Consider the following 25,639-nt stretch of genomic DNA (forward strand, 5'->3'; position numbering starts at 1 on the left):
TATATAAAGAAGTCTCAAACGAATATACCATTTAACTTTGCGAGAGTATAAAATGTTCGGTTACATCCGAACTTAGCCCTTCCTTACTTTCCTATTAGGGGACGGGACCACGCCCACTTAAAAAAAAATTAAACTGCAGATGCCCCTCTCTAATGTGATCTTTTATACCAAATAAGAGTATTGTATCTTGTTGTGGAGCTTAGTTATGGCAATTTATTTGTTTTTAATTAATGGTGTTTTGTGGGTGTGGCAGTTGTTCGATTACGCCCATCTGTAATACCAACCGTCTTACGGTATTAAGAAACATGTGTACCAAGTTTCATAAAGGTATCTCAATTTTTACTCAAGTTACAGCTTGCACAGACGGACAGACAGTCACCCGGATTTCAACTCGTCTCTTCATCCTGATTATTTATATATAGATAACCCTATATCTAACCCGATTAGTTTTAGGTGATACAAACAACCGTTAGGTGAACAAAACTATTATACTCTGTAGCAACAGGTTGCGAGAGTATAAAAAGTAAGGAAGGGCTAAGTTCGGATGCAATCGAACATTTTATACTCGTTTGAGATTTCTTTAATTAGAGCAATCGTTCTTGTGTTTTGTTGTATACGCTTATAATTTATTTTATATAGAATGAATTTCAACTGTATTGAGGAGTATGAAAATAAATCGTTTTTTGACAATTAATAACATTTTTTATTTATTTTATCGATATTATTATTCATGTTTAGCTTAAAAATAATAAATATTAACAACTTTAAAAATTATATTATTATATTATTTTGTATAGAATATTTAATAATATTTACAATATTAAACATAAATTTATACTATTAAATTTCATTCATATATTTATACAGTAATGTCTTATATAACAACAAATTTTTTAACATATATTTGAAAAAACAAAAATGAAGAACTATTGCAATAAGTCTGAAAACTTTAGTTGGAAATAGAGACACAAATACTGTCATGATAGCTGTGTACTGTCTCAAAAGTAATTGCATTTACACGGGAAGGATCCATGTTTGAAAATGGCCAATCAATTTGTGTACCGGCAGGTGTAGTTGAATATTCTGCACCAAGTAGGGAACTAAAGTTTTTTTCTTGGAGCAGATTTCTTATTGCAGTCCCTGTAGACATTAAACAAATGTTAAAATCTCCAACAATTAGCACATTTTGATTGCCTAACTCAGAAGTAAGGACTTCCTGAAGTTCTACAATTAATTGTCTGACAGAGAAAGCTGAATTTCTATATAGAACCAGAATATTAATATTGAAATATTTAAACAAAACCGCTTCTAAAACTTTGCGGCCTGAATACATTTTCTTTACAGCCTTTGATTCTATAGAGCAAGCAATACTATGCTCTGTATATATTATAATGCCCCGTTTATTTCTGTTGCTTGTTTCCGTGCTTTCTATCCTCAGCTCGTTAATTGGAGTAAATCCTGGTATATCAACTTTCGCAAGGATAACTCCAAGTTTCTACAAAACATAAAATATCTGAAGATAGCATCAAACAGTCGCTTTTTATATCATTAATGTGAGCGTGAAGACTTTGAACATTATGGAATAAAATTTGATGTCCTGATGTTCGGGAAATCATAAAATTGAAACTTGTTGTCGAAGCTTTATTAGTGTTCAATTAGAATAATGAATATACCTTCTGCAGTAGTAGCTCGACTGCAAGCGACATACCTTCTGCTTAACGCAAAACGAGACTTTATCCATAACTCGACAAGGACATGACATATGGCCATACTTTTTTTTGCTTAGGTTGGCAGGACTGTTATATGTTTACATGTCAAATTTGAGCGCGATCTGTCACATAGTTTTTTTTTAAGGCACTATAAACAAGTCAACCTCGAGTGTGTTTTTCGAATTTTACTATGGAAATTAACGTTGAGCAAAAAGTGTTTGTTTGAAATTTTGTTATTCCAATGGAATAAGTGCGACGGACGCAAGAAGGCATATGGGGAGTCTTGCCTATCACGTGCACGTATTTTTGATTGGTATAAGTCGTTCAAGGACGAACGTACATCGCTGGAGAACTTGCCCCATGATCGTCGTCCAGCAACGTCAATAAACGAAGAAAACGTCCAAAAAGTAAAGAAAATTGTGTTGGAAAATCGTCGTGTGACTGAAAGAGAGATAGCTAGTGAGCTCAACATATCAAATGGATCCGCTCATAGCATTATTCACGATGTTTTGGGCATGAGACGTGTGTCTGCTCGATTTGTTCCAAAATCCAGCTCATACGTCTCGTCTTGTACGCGATTATTTGACCAAAAACAACGTAAATATTGTTCCGCAAGCACCGTATTCACCCGACGTGGCACCGTGTAACTTTTTTCTTTTCCCTAAACTTAAATTGCCGCTTCGTGGAAAGCATTTTCAGTCGATTGAAGTCATAAAAGAGAATTCGAAGAAGGAACTGAAAGCCATACCTAAAGCGGCCTACCAGAAGTGTTAGGAAGATTGGAAAAAAAGGTGGCATATGTGTATCGCCTCTAATGGTGACTATTTTGAAGTGGATAAAATAAATATTGAAGAATAATTAAACGTTTTTGTTGTTTGAGCCAGTCTCGTTTATATTTGAGCAGAAGGTATATTGAAGCTCTAGGCATTCTGGGTCGAGTATGAACTACAACTCTATTATATGTTGCACCCTGACTTTTATGAATAGTTATTCCCTCAGCCGAAACAACTAGAAACTGATTTCTTTGAATTGAAATTTGTTCATTTCTTTTATATTGAAAAGATTTTAAAACTTTTTCAATTGGTGTCCAAGAACTTTCTAGAGGGTGAGGCTTTTTTGATCGTGCTATCAAACCAACAGAAGGTTCCAAAAATTTAATCCACAGAATTGTTGGAAAGGAACATTGGAAATCAATATGCATAAGTTGTCCAGCTGCCCCATTAACCAAGCCATCACACGTGTTTCTGTTCACTGTAATCATATATTTGGCGGATGTTTTTAGTGTCAATTCATAGGGCAGCCCTGCGTTTCAGAAGTTTTGAAAAGTTTAACTCTTTCCAAAATATTCTCATTTTCACTTATACCAATTCCTTTAACTGAGTCTTTTGCAGTTGAAAGGATAGCTTCAGTTGGGATTTGACTGAGCTTAAGGGCATTGAAATTATTTGTCTCTTCATTGGACCAAAATAAATGTATGGCATCAGCGGGAATTTCTTCGAAATTAACTACTCGAGTTTCAATGAATTGCAAAGGCCTGATCCTCCCGTTGTCTCATTATTTCTATTAATTCAAAGTATTTAAATAACTCCCACAAAGGGGAACCAACTAAAGTGCTGTATGCATCATTGGGATAAGGAGAGAATATCCACCTATCTCCAACAGGTGAGAGTTGCTTCAAATCACCAAACACTATGATCGGTATACCACCGAAGGGGCTGTCTGTTTTTAAAATTTTTGTTAATCTCGTACCAACAGAGCTAATCATATGAGCACCTACCATCGATATTTCATCAATTAAGATTAATTTTAAATCGATAAGTCTGGAATACAATGAATTAACTGTGTCATTGCTAAGTGGCCTCAACTCTCTATTCAACTGATTAACAGGTAAAGAGAATATTGAATGAAGGGTCATTCCACCTATTCCGAATGCTGCTTTACCCGTAGGTGCGCAAAGAAGAACTTTTAACGAACTTGGATTGGATCCAGGTGTATAATTGTAACGATGGTTAAGAGCTTGATATATTGCAGATATCAAACGACTCTTTTCTACACCTGCACCGCCGCCAATGAACTCATAAAATGGGCGATTTTTTTTTAGCTGGTGCGTCAAATGTGTCAAATAGGTTCTTTGCTTAGTATTTAGACTTTGAACTAAAGAAAATAATTCCTCAACTGGAATTAAAGGGTGTAGTTTAAAAAGTCTAATATTGCAATCAGATTCAGTGCCATTATCTGTTGAATCTTCACCATGCAAGTCCAGTAAATTTATATTTGGGTTTATTTCTGGAAGTGCCAATACTCTGAACTCATTTTCCACCATAGGTAGTTTTTTTTGAGCACCTTCCTCTAAGTCTATTTCATTATAAAGACTTTCTAGAACATTTTCAAGTTCTCTTTGCTCAAAAACATCATATTTTCTTTGATTTTCCTCAATTAGAATACGATGTGTTATGCAAGTCTGCTCATTATCGTTTACAATGAGATCTTGCTGTTCATTTCGCCATGGATAGTAAAGCCTTACCATTTCGCGGAAATACTCAACTTTGGCCACATCTGGGTTAAACCTTCTATAGCGAATAATACAAGGCTTTCTTAGCAAAACCGCTACTGTCTTTAAGAGGCATGACAACCCAGCTTTCTGGTTTATCGTTTTCCCTCTCTTCTTCTTCATGATCACTATCTTGTGCTCTTCTACTAGATTTAAAATATTTATACATAGATGCAAAATCAGCTAAGCAAAGAGTTTCTAACTGATCGGATCTTTGAACATAACGGTCTAAAATACCGGCTACGAATAATTCAGTCGAACCTAAAGAACCATTCGAACACGTTCCTCAGGTCGAGAGGTATCTTGTATAAATATTTCTGCATTACTTGCTTCCGAAAGATGGAGCCCAATGCAGCAATATACTGCTTCTTGTGCAGATATTTCTGTGCCTGATATAAATTTGTGACCTATATGTTTAAGTTTTTGCTTAATAGTATAATTTCTAGCATTTACCTCTGATATAGCTTCATTTAAGAGCCTGGAAATTCCCCTGTTAGACTTGTTAATATAATTAATTATATATGAACAGCAAGCATATGCATCCAGTATATATTGGATATCCATATTTGCTCTATGGAGTTCCAAAATCAGAGGATTGTAAGCGTTTAAACCATCCTGTAATTTTCTTTTTAAAAAAATTTAGTGTTTTGTTAAACTTGACCTAAGAGCTAACAAATAGTCATCAAAAGACATATTTATTCTACTATCAGACAGGAAGTGTTCAAAATCGTTTAAATTAGAAATGTCTTCTGTAGTCATATTTGAATTTAAAAGGCTTTGAATTTTGAAAAAGGTTTCCGTGTGTCTTTCTGAGTTTTGCGTTGAAGGCATTGGTGGATGAGCGACAAAACAATTGTCCTCTTATTTCCCTACTACAAGACCGACTGTGGTTATACTTTTGATAACCCAAACTGAAAACTTTCGAAGGCAAATGGATGTACTATTCTTAATTTGTAGCAGTTCTAATTTTTTGTAATCATAGAACAACTTTGGAATGGTACACGCTCTTCTGTCAAAACGGCGAATTTCAGAACGTATTATTTTGCTATACGTTTCAGAGCATGTACGCTTCTGCCCAACGTATATTGTTCCAAATGACAACTCTTCTGAATTATTGTCTTGATTTATGTCAATTGGTCTTTTTTCTTCACCTGGCGCTATGACTAAACGGTTATAGTACAAGCTTTATACAGGAATATTGTCCAAAAGAGTTTCTTGACCACCTGGATTTAGCTTTGAAGGTAAAAGACCCATGGGAATATTATTACCTGAGGGATTATCATGAGAAGTTTGTGCCGCACGAAAAGATTGAACCAATCGGGAATCTTCTGCAGATGCAACAAACGGAACTTCTTCTTGGTTATTAAATTCTGACATCCAGTTCTCATTTATATGTATATTGTGCTCACGATACAGAGGGGTATTGACTAAGAATTGCAAAGCTTCCATAATCTTTGCAGGGCGTATGGTATCGACCATGTAATCATGATTGTACTCCAAACGCCTTCTTAAGTGAATTTGTATCACATGAGCCTCATCAAAGGACCTTGGTAGAGATGTCTCAATATTGTTAACAGAAATTGGTATATTAACAACAGCACCTTTGAGAGAACTCTGACCTTGATATCCTAACGGATGGCTTGTCATAAAAGGCAATCTAGGCATTATGAGACATTCTTCAATTGGGGTTAAATCTTTTAAACAACCCGGTATTTCAGGAAAGTCTAGACCGTTAGGTAAACATAGTTTTGGAACGTTCTTTTTAACAATCGCATCTTTTCAAGTAGCACAAAAATTGTAATTTCCATCTTCCGAAGGAAATTTTTGCATTAAAAAGAAGGCGGATGCAGCATTCGGGTGACCTTGCGCAATAGTTTCGAAATTTAATTTGCGAACTTGGTGTGAAAACAATAAGCCGTCGCAGCAAATACATATTTCAGTAGGGCCCTTATTTATATTTTGGAAATAAATGTTTTTGAAATCTGTTAAATTGCCACTATTATCAGTTTCTATAACACTATTTTCTCTCGTTAATCGGATTCGTTGGGACTGCCTTTGGTTTTCAATTTGTCTTTTGAGTGGGTTATCTCTACGAAGGCGAACTTGACCTTGTCTAAGACGTCTCTGATTCAAAATTTCTTCCCTCATACCCCTCATACTAAGCTGTCGACGTTGTGTTTCTCTATCACGCTCCTCTCTCCTTATTTCAGGATTTCTTCTTGCATGTTCTCTTTGCGTTTGATCAGGAATGCGCTCTAAATTCCTATACTCAGGATTTCTTGTGCGAAATTCTCTATGATCCCTAGTGTTCCTACTTTGCTCCTCATAACGTACCTCGGGATTTTCTCGACGAGATCTATGACCTCGAGTATTTCTTATTTGCTCTTCAGAGCGAATTTGTGGATCTTGCCGTCTTGTTCTATGTTGAACGGTTTTTCTTATTTGCTCAACAGATCGAACCTCGGAGTCATTGCGCCGAGATCTATGCACTCGAGTATTTCTTATTTGCTCTTCAGAGCGAATTTGCTTTTGAATCTTGCCGCCTTGTCCTATGTTGAACAGTATTTAAATTTTGTTCAAAAGACTGTACCTCGAGATTTTCCCGGCTGGTTCTGTGTTGATTTGTATTGATAATTTGTTCGGACAGACGTACATCGGAGTTTAATCTACGATTAACGTGACTTACAGTATCTTGTGACTGCTCACTATCTCTATATAAAGAGTTTGCACGAAGAAATTTCATACGTCTTCTATTCTGAAGACGACTTAGTAATACAGATTTTCTACTTAATCTAGGCATAATTGATAAATAATTAATGGTTTAATATATAAAATACTTATATACAAGGTGCGTTCCAAAGTAAACAGGATTTAAAAAAAAAAGACAGAAACAATGGTTTTATCGGCAAAATCAATTAATTTTATTCAAAATAGTCTCCTTCTGCTTTAATACAGCTTTGTGCACGGTCTAAAAGCATGTTGAACGAGTGTTTCAGCTCATTGCCCGCTATGGCCGCCAGTATGCCGGTGCAAGCCTTTTGAATGGCCTCCACGTCTACATAACGCTTTCCTTTCATCGGCAAATGCATTTTTCCGAAAATGTAGATGTCGCACGGTGGCATATCAGATGAATACGGGGAATGGTCTAGACCAATTTCATTCATATGCAGCGATAAACCACATTATTTTTAAGAAAAACTGTCCATTTAATTTCATTAAATTAAAAAATTAACGAAAAAAATTATACCATAAGATTCTACCATAAGTTGTACATGTATCCTGGGGAAATTCGTGGATCGATTTCACACAATGTCGGTATTAAACTGTTGTATATCTAATATTTTACCTTTATAGAAAGCCAAACGGAGGTTTGAATTTTTTACATAAAGGCCAATGTTGGAGCTAGGGTCAATATATACCCGATAATGGGTACAAGGGCGGAACTAAGAATTTTATACTCTTGTAATTTGCAAGAATCAAAGGCCAGAACATTCCTTAAGGTGTGGGAAAGTTAAGACAGAATTAAACCTCCATTATTAAATGAAATCGTGATGAAATTACAATCAAATTTGGCATCTTCTTGACTTATATTAAAGGCCATAAACTTAGTCTTAGTTTTATTGCTATATTTTAGTTTGCGTCAGCGAAAACTATATTAAAAAAACAAGTAAGGAAGGGCTAAGTTCGGATGTAATCGAACCTTTTTTACTTCGTTTGAGATTTCTTTGCGGATTGACCGATATTTTCGGTAGAAGGTTAACTATAGGCACTGGGGTCCACATTTTATTTAGACAGTTTTTGGTCACAAGTTGGCTTACTTTGAACGTATTATTCACGCAAAGTTTTACCAAGATTAAATCATTGTTGCTTTATTTGTATACTGGAAAGTGAAAAAATCAGTTGAAATTTAAAATGGTGGTATATGGAAGAGAGACGTAGTTGTAATCCGATTTCGCCCTTTTTCCCACTATAACATAGAAATATGAGAAGAATATTATGTACCGAATTTGGTTGAAATCGGTAAAGGAGATCCTAAGATATGGGTTTTCGCCTAAATGAAGGCAGTGCCATGCCCATTGTCTAATTTCGAACGCGGCTCCTATAAAGTCAGCTCATACGATTGCTGTGTTAAAATTTAATGACTCTGACGTGTTTAGTGCTTGATTTATCGCGCTTTTAGTAATTTTTTACAGTACCGTTATATGGGGAGTGGGCGGGGTTGTCACCCGATTTCATTTTCCATTCCATTCCATTTTCACACCGTAGATAGAAGTGCTAAAAATATTTGTTCTAAGTGAATTTTATTATTATAGCTTTAGCACTTTAGGAGACATACTATTAAACCTATTAGGGGCGGAACCACCAAAATTTAACCGCAGATGCCCCTCCCTAATGTGATCCTCTGTACCAAATAACAGTCTTGTATCTTATAGCTTAGTTATGGCAATTTATTTGTTTTTGATTAAAGGCGTTTTGTGGGCGTGGGAGTGGTCCGATTACGCCCATCTGCAATACCAACGGTCTTACGATATCAAGAAACATGTGTAGCAAGTTTCATAAAGATATCTCAATTTTTACTCAAGTTACAGCTTGCACAGACGGACGGACGGACGGACAGATAGTCACCCGGATTTCAACTCGTCTCTCAACCCTGATCATTTATATATACGTAACCCTACATCTAACTCAATTAGGTTTAGGTGATACAAACAACCGTTAGGTGAACAAAACTATCATACTCTGTAGCAACAGGTTGCGAGAGTATAAAAATTAACGGGTTATTTTCTAATTTACTAATCGAGTTAGATATAGGTCCGTCCGTCTGTCCGTCCGTCCGTGCTAGCTGTAACTTGAGTAAAAATTGAGATATCTTTATGAAACTTGGTACACTTGTTTCTTGGTACAGTAAGGCGGTTGGTATTGCAGATGGGCGTAATCGGACCACTGCCACGCTCACAAAACGCCATTAATCAAAAACAAATAAATTGCCATAACTAAGCTCCGCAATAAGATACAAGACTGTTATTTGGTACACAGGATCACATTAGGGAGGGGCATCTGCAGTTAACTTTTTTTTTTTTAAAAAGTGGTCGTGGTCCCGCCACCATTTTAAATTCCATCTGATTCTTTCACTTTCCACTATGCATATCAAGCAACAATAATAATATCGGGGTAAAACTTTGCGTGAATAATACGTTTAAAGTATGCCACCTTGTAACCAAAAATTGTCTAAATCGAGCCAAAACTGTTCAAGCCCCTAAGTACTAAATATGTGGACCCCAGTGCCTATAGTTGACCTTCTACCGAAAATATCAGCCAATCCACAAAGAAATCTCAAACGAGTATACCATTTGACTTTGCGAGAGTATAAAATGTTCGGTTACATCCGAACTCAGCCCTTCCTGTATGTGCCATGTTGGTAAGTAAAAAAAATTACTTCTGACAAAACGTTAAAAAATCAAATGACAACTTTGCCGACAACATATGTACATACATATTGACGCAAAATTGTGCGTGTCGTCGAGAAGTTGTCAAAATCTTGTGACAATGTCGGCTATAATGTCACGTTTGACCTTTAGGCAGTGCTTTGTTATTGAAAAATAACTTATGCTGCTTTTGAAGTAATGCGATTATTGGGCTGCATTTTTATACTTGTAGTGTCGTATTTAGATAAAATTGGCTTAATCGAAAGCTATTTAATAATGATAATAAGTAAACCTATAGAAGCACTACATGGAGTGTGCTTAGAACATATATGAGTACAAATGTCAATTTTATAAACATTTTATAATTTAAAGCTATATATACCTAATATAATATGTGAAAGAAAACAAATATCGTGGGTGGGCATGGACCACGTTACCACTTTTCTTTCCTGAAGTGAACATCAGTAAATTCTTCAATTAAAAATTTTTAGCATCGTCATAAAGAAGTAAAATGCAAATGCGGGGGATGGTAGGATTATAATTATAAAATCGAATTTGAGCGTTCCTTATGAATGAATTTGTTTTCGTTGTAATATGAAATATGTATTGTATTTCAAAAATATGGCGCGAACTTGTTCGAATTTTATATTTCGATTATGGTGTGCTAGCGTTTTTTTTGTGGCTTGAGCGAATGTTTTATATGTTCGAGTATGTATAAATATTATATATATGTGCATGCGCATTAAGGAAAGACAATTTCGAGAATATTCACATAAAAATATCTCATTCACAACATATAAAAATTAAAGATGTTGGAGTACACACATTAGACTATTTTGTTTAAATATTATCTCTAGTGCTGCTCTTATAGCACAGTTCCTTATTGCAACGTCAAATATTTTGCTAAAGTTCAAATCCCATCCGACATATATGTTCACATTTTATAATTTTTTATTTTTATTATCATTTCCTTTTATACTCTCGCAACATGTTGCTACAGAGTATAATAGTTTTGTTCGCCTAACGGTTGTTTGTATTACCTAAAAAAAGGTGGCAACACTTCAAGCTGTTAAGCTGCAATTTTTTTAGCTGTGTACATTTGTGTTTTTATTTTAAAAAATTCTCGAAGTTTAACTGATTTTTATTACCGTGTTAATACAAATTTTTAGTGATTAAACTCTCAGTTTCATGATAAGTATTTTATGTTCTGTTTTGTGCGGTATTAAAAAGTATTAAAAAGTTTAAACTTTCCAATTTTTTGTGCCGAGTCAGCCTTTCTTTCATTTTGTTTTATTTTATTCTATTTTCTCACTTTGTTTATCTTATTTACTTCTTTATTCACAGCTGTGTTGCGTTTAGTTTTTTTATTTGTTACAGTGCTTCTAAAACTGCTCGCTATATTGCTTCTTCAAATTGTCTTGGTTTTAAACTTTGATAAAAAAAAAAAAAAAAAAAAAATTGTTCTTAATTGAATTTATTATTATTAATATTTTATTAACACACTAATTTATTACTAATCTATTAAATTTTGTTCTACCTACTCTTTTATTTGATCTTCATTCTTGTGGTTTATTATGTCTTGTAACTTCCCCAATTGTAACATTAAAGGCGAGTCAGATCGCTACGTTTCATGCTGGCTTTGTGATGGGCTTGCCCATATTAAATGTGCTGGACTGACTGGTAGAATCTTAGATTCTATTATCGACTGTAAGGGATTGCGTTGGTCCTGTTTAAATTGTAGATCTATTGAAATCGATCTATTTAAAGTTTATAGGGAGACACGCAATGGCTTTAACGAAATCGGTCGTGATCTTGTAACCCTCACTGAAAAATTTAGGCACTATGAAAAATTGTTCAAATCTTTTAAGTGCCTGAATGATTCTCACGAATCCTCTAAACCTGCTCCTAAGCGTAAACGTCCTTCCGATGAAGTAACACTTAGTTCTTCTGTAAAGAAAAGAACGTCTCCTCCCAATGACCTAATAAATCTCTCTTCTCCTTGCCCTCAAGGTGATAAGCCGTCAACTTCCAAAGAGCTCAATTCCCCAAAAGCTCTATCTAATAGTCATAAGTGTCTCACAATTCCAGAGGCTCCCCCTATTAACTTAGTAGCATCAGTTAATAACTTGATAGTTATTCCACCTAAAAAGTCTATATTTATTTCGAGACTTGCCAAAGATACCTTGGTGGAGGACATTAAATCTTACATTTCGTCACGTTTAAAAATCGATGATATACATATACGTAAATTTAACTTCAATTATGATAGAAGTATATCATCGTTTAAAATAGACGTATCTCTTGAAACATTCAAAAAGATCTTAGATAGTTCATTCTGGCCACCTGGGGCTTTTGTACGCGAATTTAAACCTAAACTTAGAAGTCAAACTGAGGAAAACATTGTTAAATTACCAAAAGCAACCACCGATATAAAAAACTGATTGGTAGAAATTCGCTAAGCATTTATTATTAAAATGTTAGAGATCTTAATACAAAATTAAGTGACTTGTATTTGAACAGTTCCAATTTTAATTTCCATATAATTGGATTTACAGAAACTTGGTTAAAAACATGTTTGATAATGAGATTTTAAACAGCGAATTTCAAATTTTTAGATGTGATCGACTGAACAGAGTCGGTGGAGGTATTCTATTTGCCGTGCATTCCTCTATCCCATCTGAAAATATTCTTGTTCCAGGGACCGACTCATTTGAATTTAAATGTATTAGAGTATACGTTAATAGTTGCTCTATTTATTTAACCCTATCTTATATACCACCCCATTCGGACTTATCTGTATACATGCAGCATGCTTCTTTAATAAATAAAGCTACTTCGATGGCAAATAATGCACATTCAATAATCGTATTAGGAGATTTCAATTTACCGTGTGCTTCGTGGAAAGCTTTCGATGACTATATCGTACCGATTTGCTATCGGTCATGTTTTAATGAGTTTTTCGAAAAAATGTCCAAGTTGGGTCTGAACCAAATTAATTCGATTCCGAATAAATTTGATAAATGCTTAGATTTAGTATACGTTGATACCTCTGCAAAGTGTTCCGTTATTCAGAGTAATCCTCTTGTTCTACCAGAGGACTCATATCATCCTGCTTTGGAAATATCTGTCGAAATCTCAGGCATTGTACGGGATAATAATCATCAAACTTCGTGCTTCTGTACTTGGTTTAACTTTGCAAAAGCTAATTTAAAAAAATTAAATATAGAACTTTCTACAATAACATGGCCTAATTATAATGGTGACACTGAATTGAGTGTCTCTCATTTTAATAATATTATTATGAAATTATTTGAAAAGTATGTTCCAATAGTAATTGTTAACAAAAACAAAAGCATAAGTCCGTGGTTTTCGAAAGAGTTATATAAATTGAAAAACAGAAAAACTCGAGCCTTTAAACATTTTAAAAAAACCGGTTCACTTGTCGACTATTCTAAATATTCGCTATTGCGTCGACAATATTTTGACCTAAACAAAAAATGTTATAATAATTACTTAAATAAAGTTAAAAAAAATATTGTAAGTAATCCAAAATCGTTTTATGATTTCGTCAACTCCAAACGCAGGATTTCCAAATTTCCGTCCGCAATGAAATACAAATCTATCATCAAGTGACAATGATATTATATCCAATATGTTTGCAGAATTTTTCAAGTCAAACTACTGTAATAATTCTTCCAAAACTTTTTCTTATCAGCAAGTGCTGTGTTCGAATACTTTAATTAACGCCCCAGTTATTTCTGAAGAAGACGTCCTTTTTAATTTAAATAAGTTAAAACCATCTTTTAGTTATGGCCCAGACATGATACCCTCATGCTTCCTAAAAAATAGTGCCAAATATATTTACTTGCCTTTGACAAGGATATTTAATTCCTCTCTTAAACACGGTATATTTCCTTCAATATGGAAACAGTCATTTATAATCCCTTTGCATAAAAGTGGATTTAGATGGAACATTGAAAACTATAGAGGTATCGCAAAACTATCAGTTATACCTAAACTTTTTGAAGCTATCATCACTGACCATATAACCTTTTCGATTTCTCCGTTAATTTCCCCATCTCAGCATGGATTTCGTAAAGGGAACTCGACTATATCAAACTTACTTGAATTTGTAAACCATGTATCATTGGGTTTTAGGGAACATAAGCATACGGATGTTATATACACAGACTTTAGCAAAGCTTTCGATAAAGTAAATATCTCGATTCTCATACATAAACTTGATCTTCTGGGCTTTCAGCCAAGATTCCTTCAATGGGTATCTTCCTATCTTTATAATAGAACACAACGAGTGATATTTGAGGATACACCTTCAGATACAATTAATGTTTCTTCTGGTGTTCCGCAAGGTAGTCATCTTGGCCCGATTCTGTTCTTGTTGTTTATTAACGATATCTCTTCAGTAATAAAATTCTCAAAAATTTTATTATACGCTGACGATGTAAAGCTTTTTAAATCATACACTTCAACTGAGGAAAGGTGTCTGTTGCAAACAGACTTAAACAATTTGGTTGCATGGTGTGATAGAAATGATTTGCCATTGAATCTCAATAAATGTAAGACGATGTGCTTTTCCCGTAGATCTGTGCACCCCTCTTCTTACGTAATAAAACACCATATTCTAGAGCAAGTTTTAAACTATGTTGATTTGGGAGTTAATATGGACCCTAAGCTTAATTTCAGTCTTCATATTGATACCATGGTCTTGAAAGCAAAAGCTGTCCTCAGTTTTGTTAAACGTTGGTCTAAAGAATTTAGAGATCCGTATATTACTAAAACTCTTTATACAACTTTGGTTAGACCTATATTGGAATATGGCTCTGTGGTATGGAACCCTAGCTACCAAATCCATTCTGACAAGTTAGAGTCGGTTCAAAAACAATTTTTACTTTTCGCCTTAGCGCATTTCCGATGGGATGCTAGGGTAAGTCTACCTCCATACACAAGTCGTTTAAAACTTATTAATCTACCTACACTTTCTAGTCGTAGGGAAATGCTTGGCATAATATTCTTAGTGAAACTTTTGAATGGAACTGTTTGCAGTTCTTTTCTCCTGTCTGAAATTAAATTTAATATCCCGGTTCGCCTTTCGAGGCAGTTTAGACCTTTACTGCTAAAATCCTGTAGATCAAATTTTGAACTAAACGAGCCATTCCGCCGTATATGTCATGATTTTAATTCTCATTCCAGCACATTTGACTTATCTGACTCACTTTTCAAAATTAAAAAGACTTTATTGTTTTCTCTTAATAAATGAAAATGTAACAATTTATTATATTGTAACTTTAGATCTTAGCTGTTGAAATTTTTGTTTCTGTAGCTGAGCAGTTTTAGATCTCAACACTTAAAAAACTCTCTTGCCTTTTCTGACTCGGCTAATTCCGCACGTATGCGGATTGCGCCCCTCGCGTCGGTTGGGCGGGAGGAGGGTAATCGTTGGGTTTATTAAAACTGATTGAGTGGTTATATAGATATAAATGATCAGGATGAAGAGACGAGTTGAAATCCGGGTGACTGTCTGTCCGTCCGTCCGTCGGTCCATCTGTGCAAGCTGTAACTTGAGCAAAAATTTAGATATCTTTATGAAATTTGGTACACATGTTTCTTGATCCACCACTGCCACGCCTACAAAACGCCATTAATCAAAACCAAAGAAAGTGTCATAACTAAGCTTCACAATAGGATATAAGGCTGGTATTTGACACACAGGATCGCATTAGGGAGGGGCATCTGCGTTAAAAAACTTTTTTTTAAAGTGGGCGTGGTTCCGACCCTAGTAGATTTAATGTGCATATCTCCTAAACTGCTAAAGCTATAATAACAAAATTCATTGACAACAAATGGTTTTAGCACCTCTAGCACGATAAATCAAGCACCAAACACGCCAGAGTCATTAAATTTTAACACTGGGATCGTATAAGCTGACTTTATAGGAGCCGCGTTCGAAATTAGACAATGGGCGTGGCACCGCACACATTTAGGTGAAAACCCATATCTTAGGATCTGCTTTACCGAGTTCAACCAAATTCGGTACATAATGTTCTTCTCATATTTTTATGCTATAGTGCGAAAACGGATTACAACCACGCCTTATTCCCATATAACAGCATTTTAAATTCCATCTGTTGTTTTCACTTTCCAGTATGCAAATCAAGCAAGAATGATTATATCGGCGTAAAACTTTGCGCGAATAATACGTTTAAAGTATGCCACTTTGTGACCAAAAATTGTCTAAATCGAATAAAAACTGTTCAAGCCCCTAGGTACTGAATATGTAGGCCCCAGTGCCTATAGTTGATTTTTTACCAAAAATATCGGTCAACATAGAACAAGGCGGGAAGATCCACAAAATAATCTGAAACGAGTATACCATTCGACTTTGCGCGAGTATAAAATGTTCGGCTACATCCAAACTAAGCTCTTCCTTACTTGTTTAAATTAAAAAACAATTTTAAAAAATGCACGTGGCATTCATTCATTCTCTGGTTTCCTCATCAAAATTGCCTAGTTACACAATTTGATTATTGACGGCGCTCATTACCTTTTGCATTCACGCAGGCCCTCAAACGCTTTTGCCATTGATCATTAGCAGCACGCACAGTTTCTATTGGTATTGACGACTTGAATCAAATAGTTTTTGAGATTCTGTGGGATATTCGACAGGCCATGTTCACGCTGACCGCAAGCTGTAGTCCAATGGATATATCTATTAGTTATATGGGGGCTAAGGGAAGTATTGATCCGATTCAACGTATTTTTGACATTGGGGATCTGGGGATTATCAGTAAAGGTATTGTCCTAACTTCGATAATATATCGCACAGATTGACCGATATTTTATAAAAAGTTTATATGTGGTATATTGTGGGTTGGAAGAGTTGAAATCCGATTTAGACAATTTTTAGTCATAAAGTGGCTCACCTTAAAGACACTATTCGGACTGAGGTTTATGCCGTTACTTTCATTGGGAATTTAAAGTTTTGTTTCATGTAAAGTAGGTGTGGTTGTAATCCAATTTTGCCCATTTTTGTACTTAACATAGGAATAAAAAGATAATAATGTGTGTCAAGTGCGTTTAAAATTAATAGAGCAGGTCGCGACTCCTACAAAGCTTTTTTAGATCAATGCAATGAATGGTGTTCTAGCGCTAAGGGGGATATGTTCATTAAAACTTTTAAAAGACGGGACCTCGCCCACTTTTCATAATTTTCATACTTGTATATTACCAAATTGCAGTTTTGCTACTTATTGTGGAGCTTACTTATGGCGCTATATATGTATGTTTTCGATTAATTTCCAATTCGACCATCTGCAATATCAACCCCCCTTTGTTGACAAGCAATAAGTGTACTAATTTTCATCATTATATCTCAATTTTGAAAAGTTATGGCTTGCACGGACGGGCAGAAGGACGAACGGACAGGCACTCGGAATTCAACTCGTCTCGTCAACCTGATCATTTATACAATAACCCCACATCTAACTCGATTAGTTTTAGGTGATACAAACACCGTTAGGTGAACAAAAATATTATACTCTGTGGCAACATTTTGCAAGAGTATAAAAATTACTGACTCTATCGCGGTTTACAGACTTCTATTCTTAAAATGCCCCCCATTTTTTGTAATTTCAAGAGGTATACATACATACGAGGTTTGTTCAAAGCAAAAGGTGAATTTTAAAGCTTTTTGAAAGTACTTATTTATTCATCAATATCTATTTTGTTCTTTTCAAACTAATCCCCCGCCGATATAATACACTTGTGCCAACGCTGTTTCAAGTCCTTGAAGCACATCTGAAATGCGCTTTTCGGTATGGCCATCAGCTCTCTCGTCGATTCTGACTTGATCTCATGAATTGTGGCAAAACGCTTTCCTTTCATTGGTTTTTTCAGTTTAAGGAATAGGGAGCCAAATCAGGTTGAGGCATGGTTATGGTTTTGTTTTCAGACAAAAAATCACCAAATATCCTTGACGTGTGAGCTGGTGCATTTAGCAATTTTGGAACCAACTTCGCTGCCACACATTTCATGCCCAAAACATTCGAGAAAATTGAATTGCATTAGCCGATTGATATGCCAACATCCTCTGCAACTTCCCTAATAGTCATTCGACGATTTTCAAGAACAAGTTTTTCACGGTTTCGATCTTTTCTTCGCTTGTTAACGTGGTCGCACCTCAACATTTCAAGTGCCTTGAAGCACTTTATTCCAGTTTTAACGCAAAATTTTATACATATTTTTTTATCCATTTCTTTCAAAAGCCAAAAATAGAAGAGCACACAAAAACGTGACTAACCTTTGTCAAAAACAAACTACTAATCGAAATTGGCTTCTAAAGCAAGTACATGATGAACATGTGTCCGATTATAACAAAAACAAAATATCGATAATTGAATGTACACAATTCGTGAACAATAAAAATTCAGCTGAACGCTCCTCGTTGCTACCATATTTCATTAAGAGCAGGTGTTGAATGGGATTGAGATCTGGACTCTGAAGAGGCTGCGGCAGTTGTACAACAACTGATCCTTAACCACTAAATCAGAATAGTTTAGGTCATTATCCTGAATAAAGCAGTAACCACCTTATCTACTGACGGAGCCAAAATATTTTTCAATATTGCCAAGTAGTTCATTCTTTTCATAATTAATTCGGTGAAACCAACGTAACCGTCATAATTCCTTCGGTGGAACCAACGTATCCCTCAGTACTAAGCCCTTCTTATGCCACACTTATCGACTCGTTGGCGTTAGGGACAGCGGATATTTTGGGGTGTTCTTTGATACCGCGAGCAACTTAACTTTCAGCCTGAGGCGTGCAAATTAGTTTTTTGCCTTCCACTTCCATCAAGTCTTCCAACTTCACCAGTCTTTGGCCTATTTCGCGAGAGCTTTTGTTCTGTTGCCAATATTTGACTACCAGAGCTTGTTTGTTCATCCACCTCATCTTCGAAAACTGCAACCGCACAAAAGGAGAAACGACGCTTTGCAAAAAATACAGTTTGACGATGCGCAAATAATGCCAGATAAATATAACGGTATCTACTAGATAACTGCATTTATGGTAAAGTGGTGTCCAAAAATGAGATATTAAAATTTTTTGCAACGCTAAACATTAAAATGAAATACATACAATATGTAAAAAAATGCGATAAATACATAAGATTCATATAATCTTTGTCCACACTTATGTATGTACTCTTTTATGAATCACACGATTGTGAATAAAAAAAGCAAACACTGAGCTGATTATTATATATACATAAAATAAGTTTTAAAAGTATTCTCAAACATATTTTTGAAATTACTCCTGCATTCGGAAAAAACTTTCCGAAAAGTTATAAATTTCAATTAAAAGCTCGAAGAAACAAGCAAAAGTAATTTATACAATCACTGTCATTGTTAAGTATATACTTACATATATTAGACTATTCTGCAAAATTACCAGCTCTTTGCTTTTTAATTGAAGGCATTATACCGGAAAAAATGTCAATAATCGCTTATATAGAAGATATATGTCGGTAAACTTGTCTTTATAAAAAATATAATTATATAACAACTATTCTAAGCATACCACCGAAACAGTTCGCCTGTCGATCTTATTTAACACGCCTCACACCTTAAAAACACCACAAGAACACAGGAACATATTATATTATACTTTTGGAACACCATTTGAGAACTGTATTGCAAGAAGATCTTTCGGCCGCACCTGACAAGAACTCGATCCTGTCCGCGGGTGTGATTGATCTTAGTGGTAAATGTCATACTGAAAGAGCTTGAAGAACGTGGCTGTCAGACAGTCTACTCTTAAGGTAAGAGAAAATTTTCTAAACTACCGTCTATGAGCTAACTCAAAAGTATTTCAATGTTGTATCCAACCGGGCGAACAGAAGCGGCTTAGCAGTCAATCTCAGACATCTCTAACCCCTCATTAGGGTGTCCTGCCTTCAATATGTTGACAGGGTGAAGTACCTGAAGCTTATACTTAATTGAAAGAAAGGATTCGGTTGTCTTATACTGCTGTAGAGGAACTATTATGAGGTGAAGCCCCTTACCAAAGATGGTGTTTTAACGAAACCATGGGCATGCCAATATTGTCCTATTGTACTGTACGCTCAAAGTTAGTGAACGAATATCTGTTCTCATTATCAATAGCATTAAGCTTCATTATAAATCTTGTTGTAGTACCTGATAATAAAGGAGTCGGTGGAAACTACGAAACCGATAAGCTTGGAAGAGGAAACAGCCTTGTATCAATTACATTGGATTGGGAACGAACTGGATCTCCGTGGTTTTCTTGTGTGCTATCGTTGGACGTTTGGACTTCGCGTGAGCTTAGCAGGTGCTGATTAACGACCAGATCACGTATGCAACTGTGAGATTTTTCTGATTCAGAGTAAAATGCAGGATATCGACTGAACTATATTATTTGCTGTTAGCAAAGTTCATCTTGCCGTAATTGCTGGAGTTTTTACTGGACTTTGTCCACAAGCCATTCATGCGGTAAGCCTAAAAATATTGTCGGACGCAAATTGTGAAAGCTGTATGGGGGAAGGTGGGTAGGAAATATACTGGCAGTTCTTTCACCATCATCCTCATAATGTTCTGTAACATATTTTGAAACGCATTAACCCGGTAGTCGATGTACAGTGACAGAGAAAACCATCAATAACGCCATCACAATTAATGTTTATTCTTTTTGACATTAACTTATGCAACGACGGTTGAAAGATAAGCATTAATTTCAATAAATGCAGTGAGTATGACAAAAAATTTACTTGTAAGAGTAAGAATATAATATATTTTCGTATATATTTGAATAATGTTTGTGCTTCTATTTTCGATAAAATCAAAAAAATTATATACTTTTTTATCTCTGTAGAGAAACAAAGTGATCATAATCGGATCATAATTGTTTAAGCTTGTGCCTGACTTTTTACTGAAAATATATGAATGATAATCTCGGAAGAAGTATTGCAGATTGAATCAAACTATTGGCATGACCATAAAATGCCGTTTAGTAAAAAAACTAAAAAGTGCTACAGTTAAGTCACAAAACTTAAAAAAATATGATACGGAGGAAAATAATGCAATAAATATAATTATTGTGTCACAATAAAATTAATAACAAACAATTTTATAATTACAATTTATTAATTTGAATGTTTTCTGAATTTTGCGGGATTACTATTTATAGTGAGAAATAAATTAAACAGTTTTACAAATAAATATTTATGAAGGAAAACTGGAACGACATGGACTGAGTATACTTTATTGATTTTTATAAATATATATTCACATATTATATAAATATGTATGTACTATTTTTAGTTATTATTGAATCGAATTTAATTATTATTATTATTTTGCATATCTATCTAAGCGCATGTATTTATTTAAATATAATAATTTATTGGCAGAATTTGAGTTATGTTTGGTATAATCGAAATATCTGTTTTATTTTTATGTTGTCATGTTGAATTTTTTAAATGTTTTGTGAGTTTACATTACATATGAAAACTAAATTAGGTATAGCGCTTTCGAATATCTCGGTGGTAGTACGGAAACTGCATAATTTCCAACAATTTTAATTAAACTAGCTACTTATACTTTTATAAATACCTTTGTGGGTAACATGTTAACTCTGGCATTGGGGGATAACTGCTTAAAGCAATGAATATGCTACCAATATGTTGTTCAAGAGTATAATAGTTGCCTTCAGCTTACACCTTTAGATTGATGAAATCGAACTACTGCATTGTCTATGAAAATTTTCTTAAATGCACATTACTTGCCATAATTTAGTAACGAACTAAGCTGCAAAAGTTCGCACAGATCGTCTTTGGAATCATGTGTGTTTTTAATTGGAAAATAACTGGAATATGTCGAAAAAACTGGGAGGAAACATCAAATCATCTTATGGTACAACAACAACAAAGTTTCAATTGGTTATGCGAAATTAATATGATGAATAACCACATGCCTTGTGGTAAATCAGAATATTCATTCCTTTCCCAATCGCCATTACCCAACATAGTAATTTCTCTTACACTTGAATGTATTATGAAACACATTAATCAACATATACATAATATTTTGCACTTATCAGTTAGTAGGAAGGTAGCGGATATATTTGATACTGATACTAAAATTTTTACACGTTTCAGCATAATGCAATAATATTTTCCAACCATCATATCTTCTAAATTGGGAGTTTATACCATATATGTAGATACAAATATGCACTAAAAATGGTTAAGTTGTTCAATCTTATAAAAATTAAATGTACCATGTTATAAATAAAAACTCTATTACATGATTGATTAATCACATAATTTTTTCTCACCATGTTCTTTGGAATCGCTAAAAGCTTCCGGTTTTCTATTGGTATGTCCAATAGCTCTGGCACTTTGCACCAATAATCATTAGGAACATTTGCCATAAAAATTTGATTAAAGGCGCAAAATCCACAAGGTATACATGCTGGTAGGCAAATTCCAAAAACCAGCATTTTTTGATATATTCCAAACTCTCCTATTGATGGCAATAAGTCATCTAAATCAAGAGATTCCTACAACGAATTTAATAATTGTTAATTCAGAGGTTTAAAATTATGGATGTATACATACATCAAGCTTTTCGTTATCATTTCTTAAATTATTTCCTTCACAAATGTCGGCCACAATTTCGTTTCCATAATCCATATTCGCTTTATTAATTATTTTATATAATTAAATTTCTTCTATTGTTTGTTAGTACGGCGGTATGAAGACCTAAAAGTTTCTACTGGAACTTTATATGCGAAATGTATTAGGGTAAACTATCTTTGTACAAAGTACAAACGTATTTATAGTTACATATTTCAACAACTTGAATAATTAATGATTTCAACTCATTCACCATCCTGATCACTTATAGAAATACAACTCTATAGCTAACTCGCTTACTTTTAGGTGGTACAAACAACCGTTAGGCGAACAAAACTATTATACTCTGTAGCAACATGCAAATGTTCAAATTAAGAAAGAAGTCACAAATTTAGAAAGAAAACTGTAGTTCAGTAGTCAAGGAAACTTGTGGGCGAAAAATACTTTACAAATGGGCGTAGCTCCGCGTTCTAAATGGTTTAATGTACATATCTTCCAAACCACTTGAGCTGTATCAACCGAACTGCTGAGTGTCATTTTATCAGCTTTCCAAACTCTGGTAAAATGGATAAAATCGGATAATGTACGATTGTGATTACTCACTGAATAAATGAGCGAAAAGCATAAAATTTCACAACCAGGATGGTAGGGTAGGGTTTCGTAGGATCTGGCGTAAGAATTGGACAATAGGCGTGGTACTGCCCACCTTTGAGTGAAATTATATATCTCAGGAACTACTTGTGAGATTACCCAAACATTTCCATTACACACTGCAAAAAGTGTCGTCTGAATTTTTCACTTTACAGTATACAAATCAAACATCAATAAATTTATCAGAATAACGTTAGAACTTCGTTCAAAAATTGTCGGAATCGAACTATAACTTAAGCCCAAAATGCGTAAAAATTGATTTTAATGAAATTCAGAAATAATCTCTTTCTAATAACAGTGTCTCTTTTTACTTAAATGGATGCAATAACGGCGATACTTCTCTTAGTTCGATATAAAGTACTGTCAATACAAGAAAGAATATCCCCGGCTTTGATTCTTGATCAAGTTGCAAGAGTATAAAATGTGCGGTTATACCTGAACTTAGCCCGTTCTTACTTGTTTTTTGCGTTTTCTCAAAAAACTTACCATAATAATGTATATTTGTTTTACACCATCAAAAAGCAGAGACTTTATTAAATATAAATCCTACTGACTTTAAAAAAATTTAAAAAATCGTAAATTTTGACATGAAATATTTTTTATTGAAAATTAGGGTGTTTTTTTGCTATAAGGTCAATATAAGGAGAAAAAATATATATTTTAATTTTATACAGTGTATTTGGGACATAAGAGTTAAAAATAAAAAACCCAAAAACTGGGTTATTTGAACTTTTTACATAAATTTTGAGGTAATTAAAAAAAGTCTGTATACAAGAGTTATAGATCTTTTCATTACCTACAAGATTGCCATACCGCTTTTTTCTATAGAACCTGTAGTTTTGCCGGAACTCGAGCTAAGCCGTTTTAAGCCCTTAAAGAGTCAATCACGCCCCTACCCTTCCTTTTGCTGACCTCAAACCGCCCGTAAATTATTTTTCTTTTAAGATTGATTGCTGCTCATTTGTCGGAATGGCCAATATCGGACCACTATAACATAAAACTGAACGATCTGAATGCTTGTATGGAAAACTCTCTCATTTGACGAGGTATCTTCATGAAATTCGGAAAGAATTATTATCCAAAGTAATCTCCGAAGAAATTGTTCAGATCGGGCAGATAGCATATAGCGGTCATACAAGCTGAATGATCGGAATCAAGTTCTTCTAAGGAACCTTTTGTGTTTGTTAAGGGTATTATAGCTTCGGTGCAACCGAAGTTACCGTTGTTTCTTGTTTTTTTTTATCATATCCAAAAGCACTAGTCTAATATTGAAATCATGTGAAACAACTTCAACCAAAGGATTGGAATTCATTATACATGGTTTTTCAATAAGAGTGATATGATTTTTTTTCAAAAAAAGTTATTGTAAAGTACAATCGATCCAATTAATTATATAATATAACATCATTCGAATGGCCTCCATGACTTCCTTTGCAGGAATGAATTCGATGAACCCAATTTTCGAGTGATTTTTCCACTAAATTAAGTCGTATCTCATGAATGGCACATTCAATATTGACTTCTAAAGCTTGAAGAGAGTCTGGTTTATTGCTAAAGACCAATGACTTCAAATAACCCTCCAAGAAGTAGTCTAATGGTGTTAAATCACAACTTCTTGGAGACCATACAATGTTACCATTTCTTGAAACTATTGAATCTAAAAACTTTTTTCGCAATATTTCTTTTGTTGCAACTGCTGGGTGGCACGTAGCCCAGTCTTGTAGGAACCAGATGTTGTACCGATCAACTTCTTCCAATCGCGGCCATAAAAAGTTGGTTATCATCGATCCATACCGCTCTTCATTGACAGTAACGATGCCAACAGCTTCATTTCGGAAGAAGTACGGACTGATGGTTCCACCAGGCCATAAACCACATCAAACTATCAATTTAGGTGGACGATAAAATGGCAAAAGCGCACGAAAAGTTGTAATTGGAGAACTATTAATTTGAAAGTAAAATGGAATTATTTGTAAACGTAGTTTTGCGTTTACTGAATACAATGAAAAAAAATTACAGATCATGACACATTAAAACTGACCGCAACGACACTTCGAAATCATATCATCCTTATTGAAAAACCCGACATAAGATATATCAGCGCAAAATTACAGAGCATGACACATTAAAAATGGCCGAAACGACACTTCGAAATCATATCATCCCTATTGAAGAACCCGACATTAGATATATCAGCGCCAAACCATAACTATAATTTTATAACTTTTAAGAAAACGTGTCCGCTTAATTTTATTAAAATACGACACATTGTGACTAACCTAAACGGTATAAAGTCAGATGGAAAATCGGAAATCATTATGTAGGATATTGGGGGCGGAGAAATCGAATGATTGATTGCATTATTATTTGACAATATTTAAGTCGGAAATCATTATATAGGATATATTGGGGCAGAGAAATTAATAGGGCGGATAGCATTATCTTTTGACAATGTCCAGGTATACTTGAGGACTTATTTTCAAGCAATTTTATAAAAACTATATAAATGTAAACATACCTACAAGTATATATGGAGGCAAGTCAGCCGGAAGTTTAAAAATACTGAATATCAGTTATATGTGGGCTAAAGCAAGTTTTCACCCGATTTTATCCATTTAGAGCTATTCTATAG

The 25,639-nt window shown here is 34.5% G+C and overlaps 1 protein-coding gene across 1 annotated transcript in view; it reads right to left on the minus strand.

Moving 5' to 3' along the window:
• The window catches only part of CarT (Carcinine transporter), a 757,984-nt gene extending 735,388 nt beyond the window's left edge, over positions 1-22,596 (minus strand). Inside the window, exons 1-2 of the mRNA XM_070106583.1 lie at positions 22,339-22,596; positions 22,056-22,280 (exon numbers count right to left, since the gene is read on the minus strand). Of these exons, the coding sequence (XP_069962684.1) occupies positions 22,056-22,280; positions 22,339-22,413 (300 nt within the window). The 5' untranslated portion in view covers positions 22,414-22,596. The remainder of the gene's footprint in view (positions 1-22,055; positions 22,281-22,338) is intronic.
• Between the last annotated feature and the right edge of the window lie 3,043 nt (positions 22,597-25,639).

The sequence above is a fragment of the Bactrocera oleae genome, chromosome 3, assembly GCF_042242935.1.
Source record: "Bactrocera oleae isolate idBacOlea1 chromosome 3, idBacOlea1, whole genome shotgun sequence".
In the NCBI taxonomy this organism is placed as follows: Eukaryota; Metazoa; Arthropoda; class Insecta; order Diptera; family Tephritidae; genus Bactrocera; species Bactrocera oleae.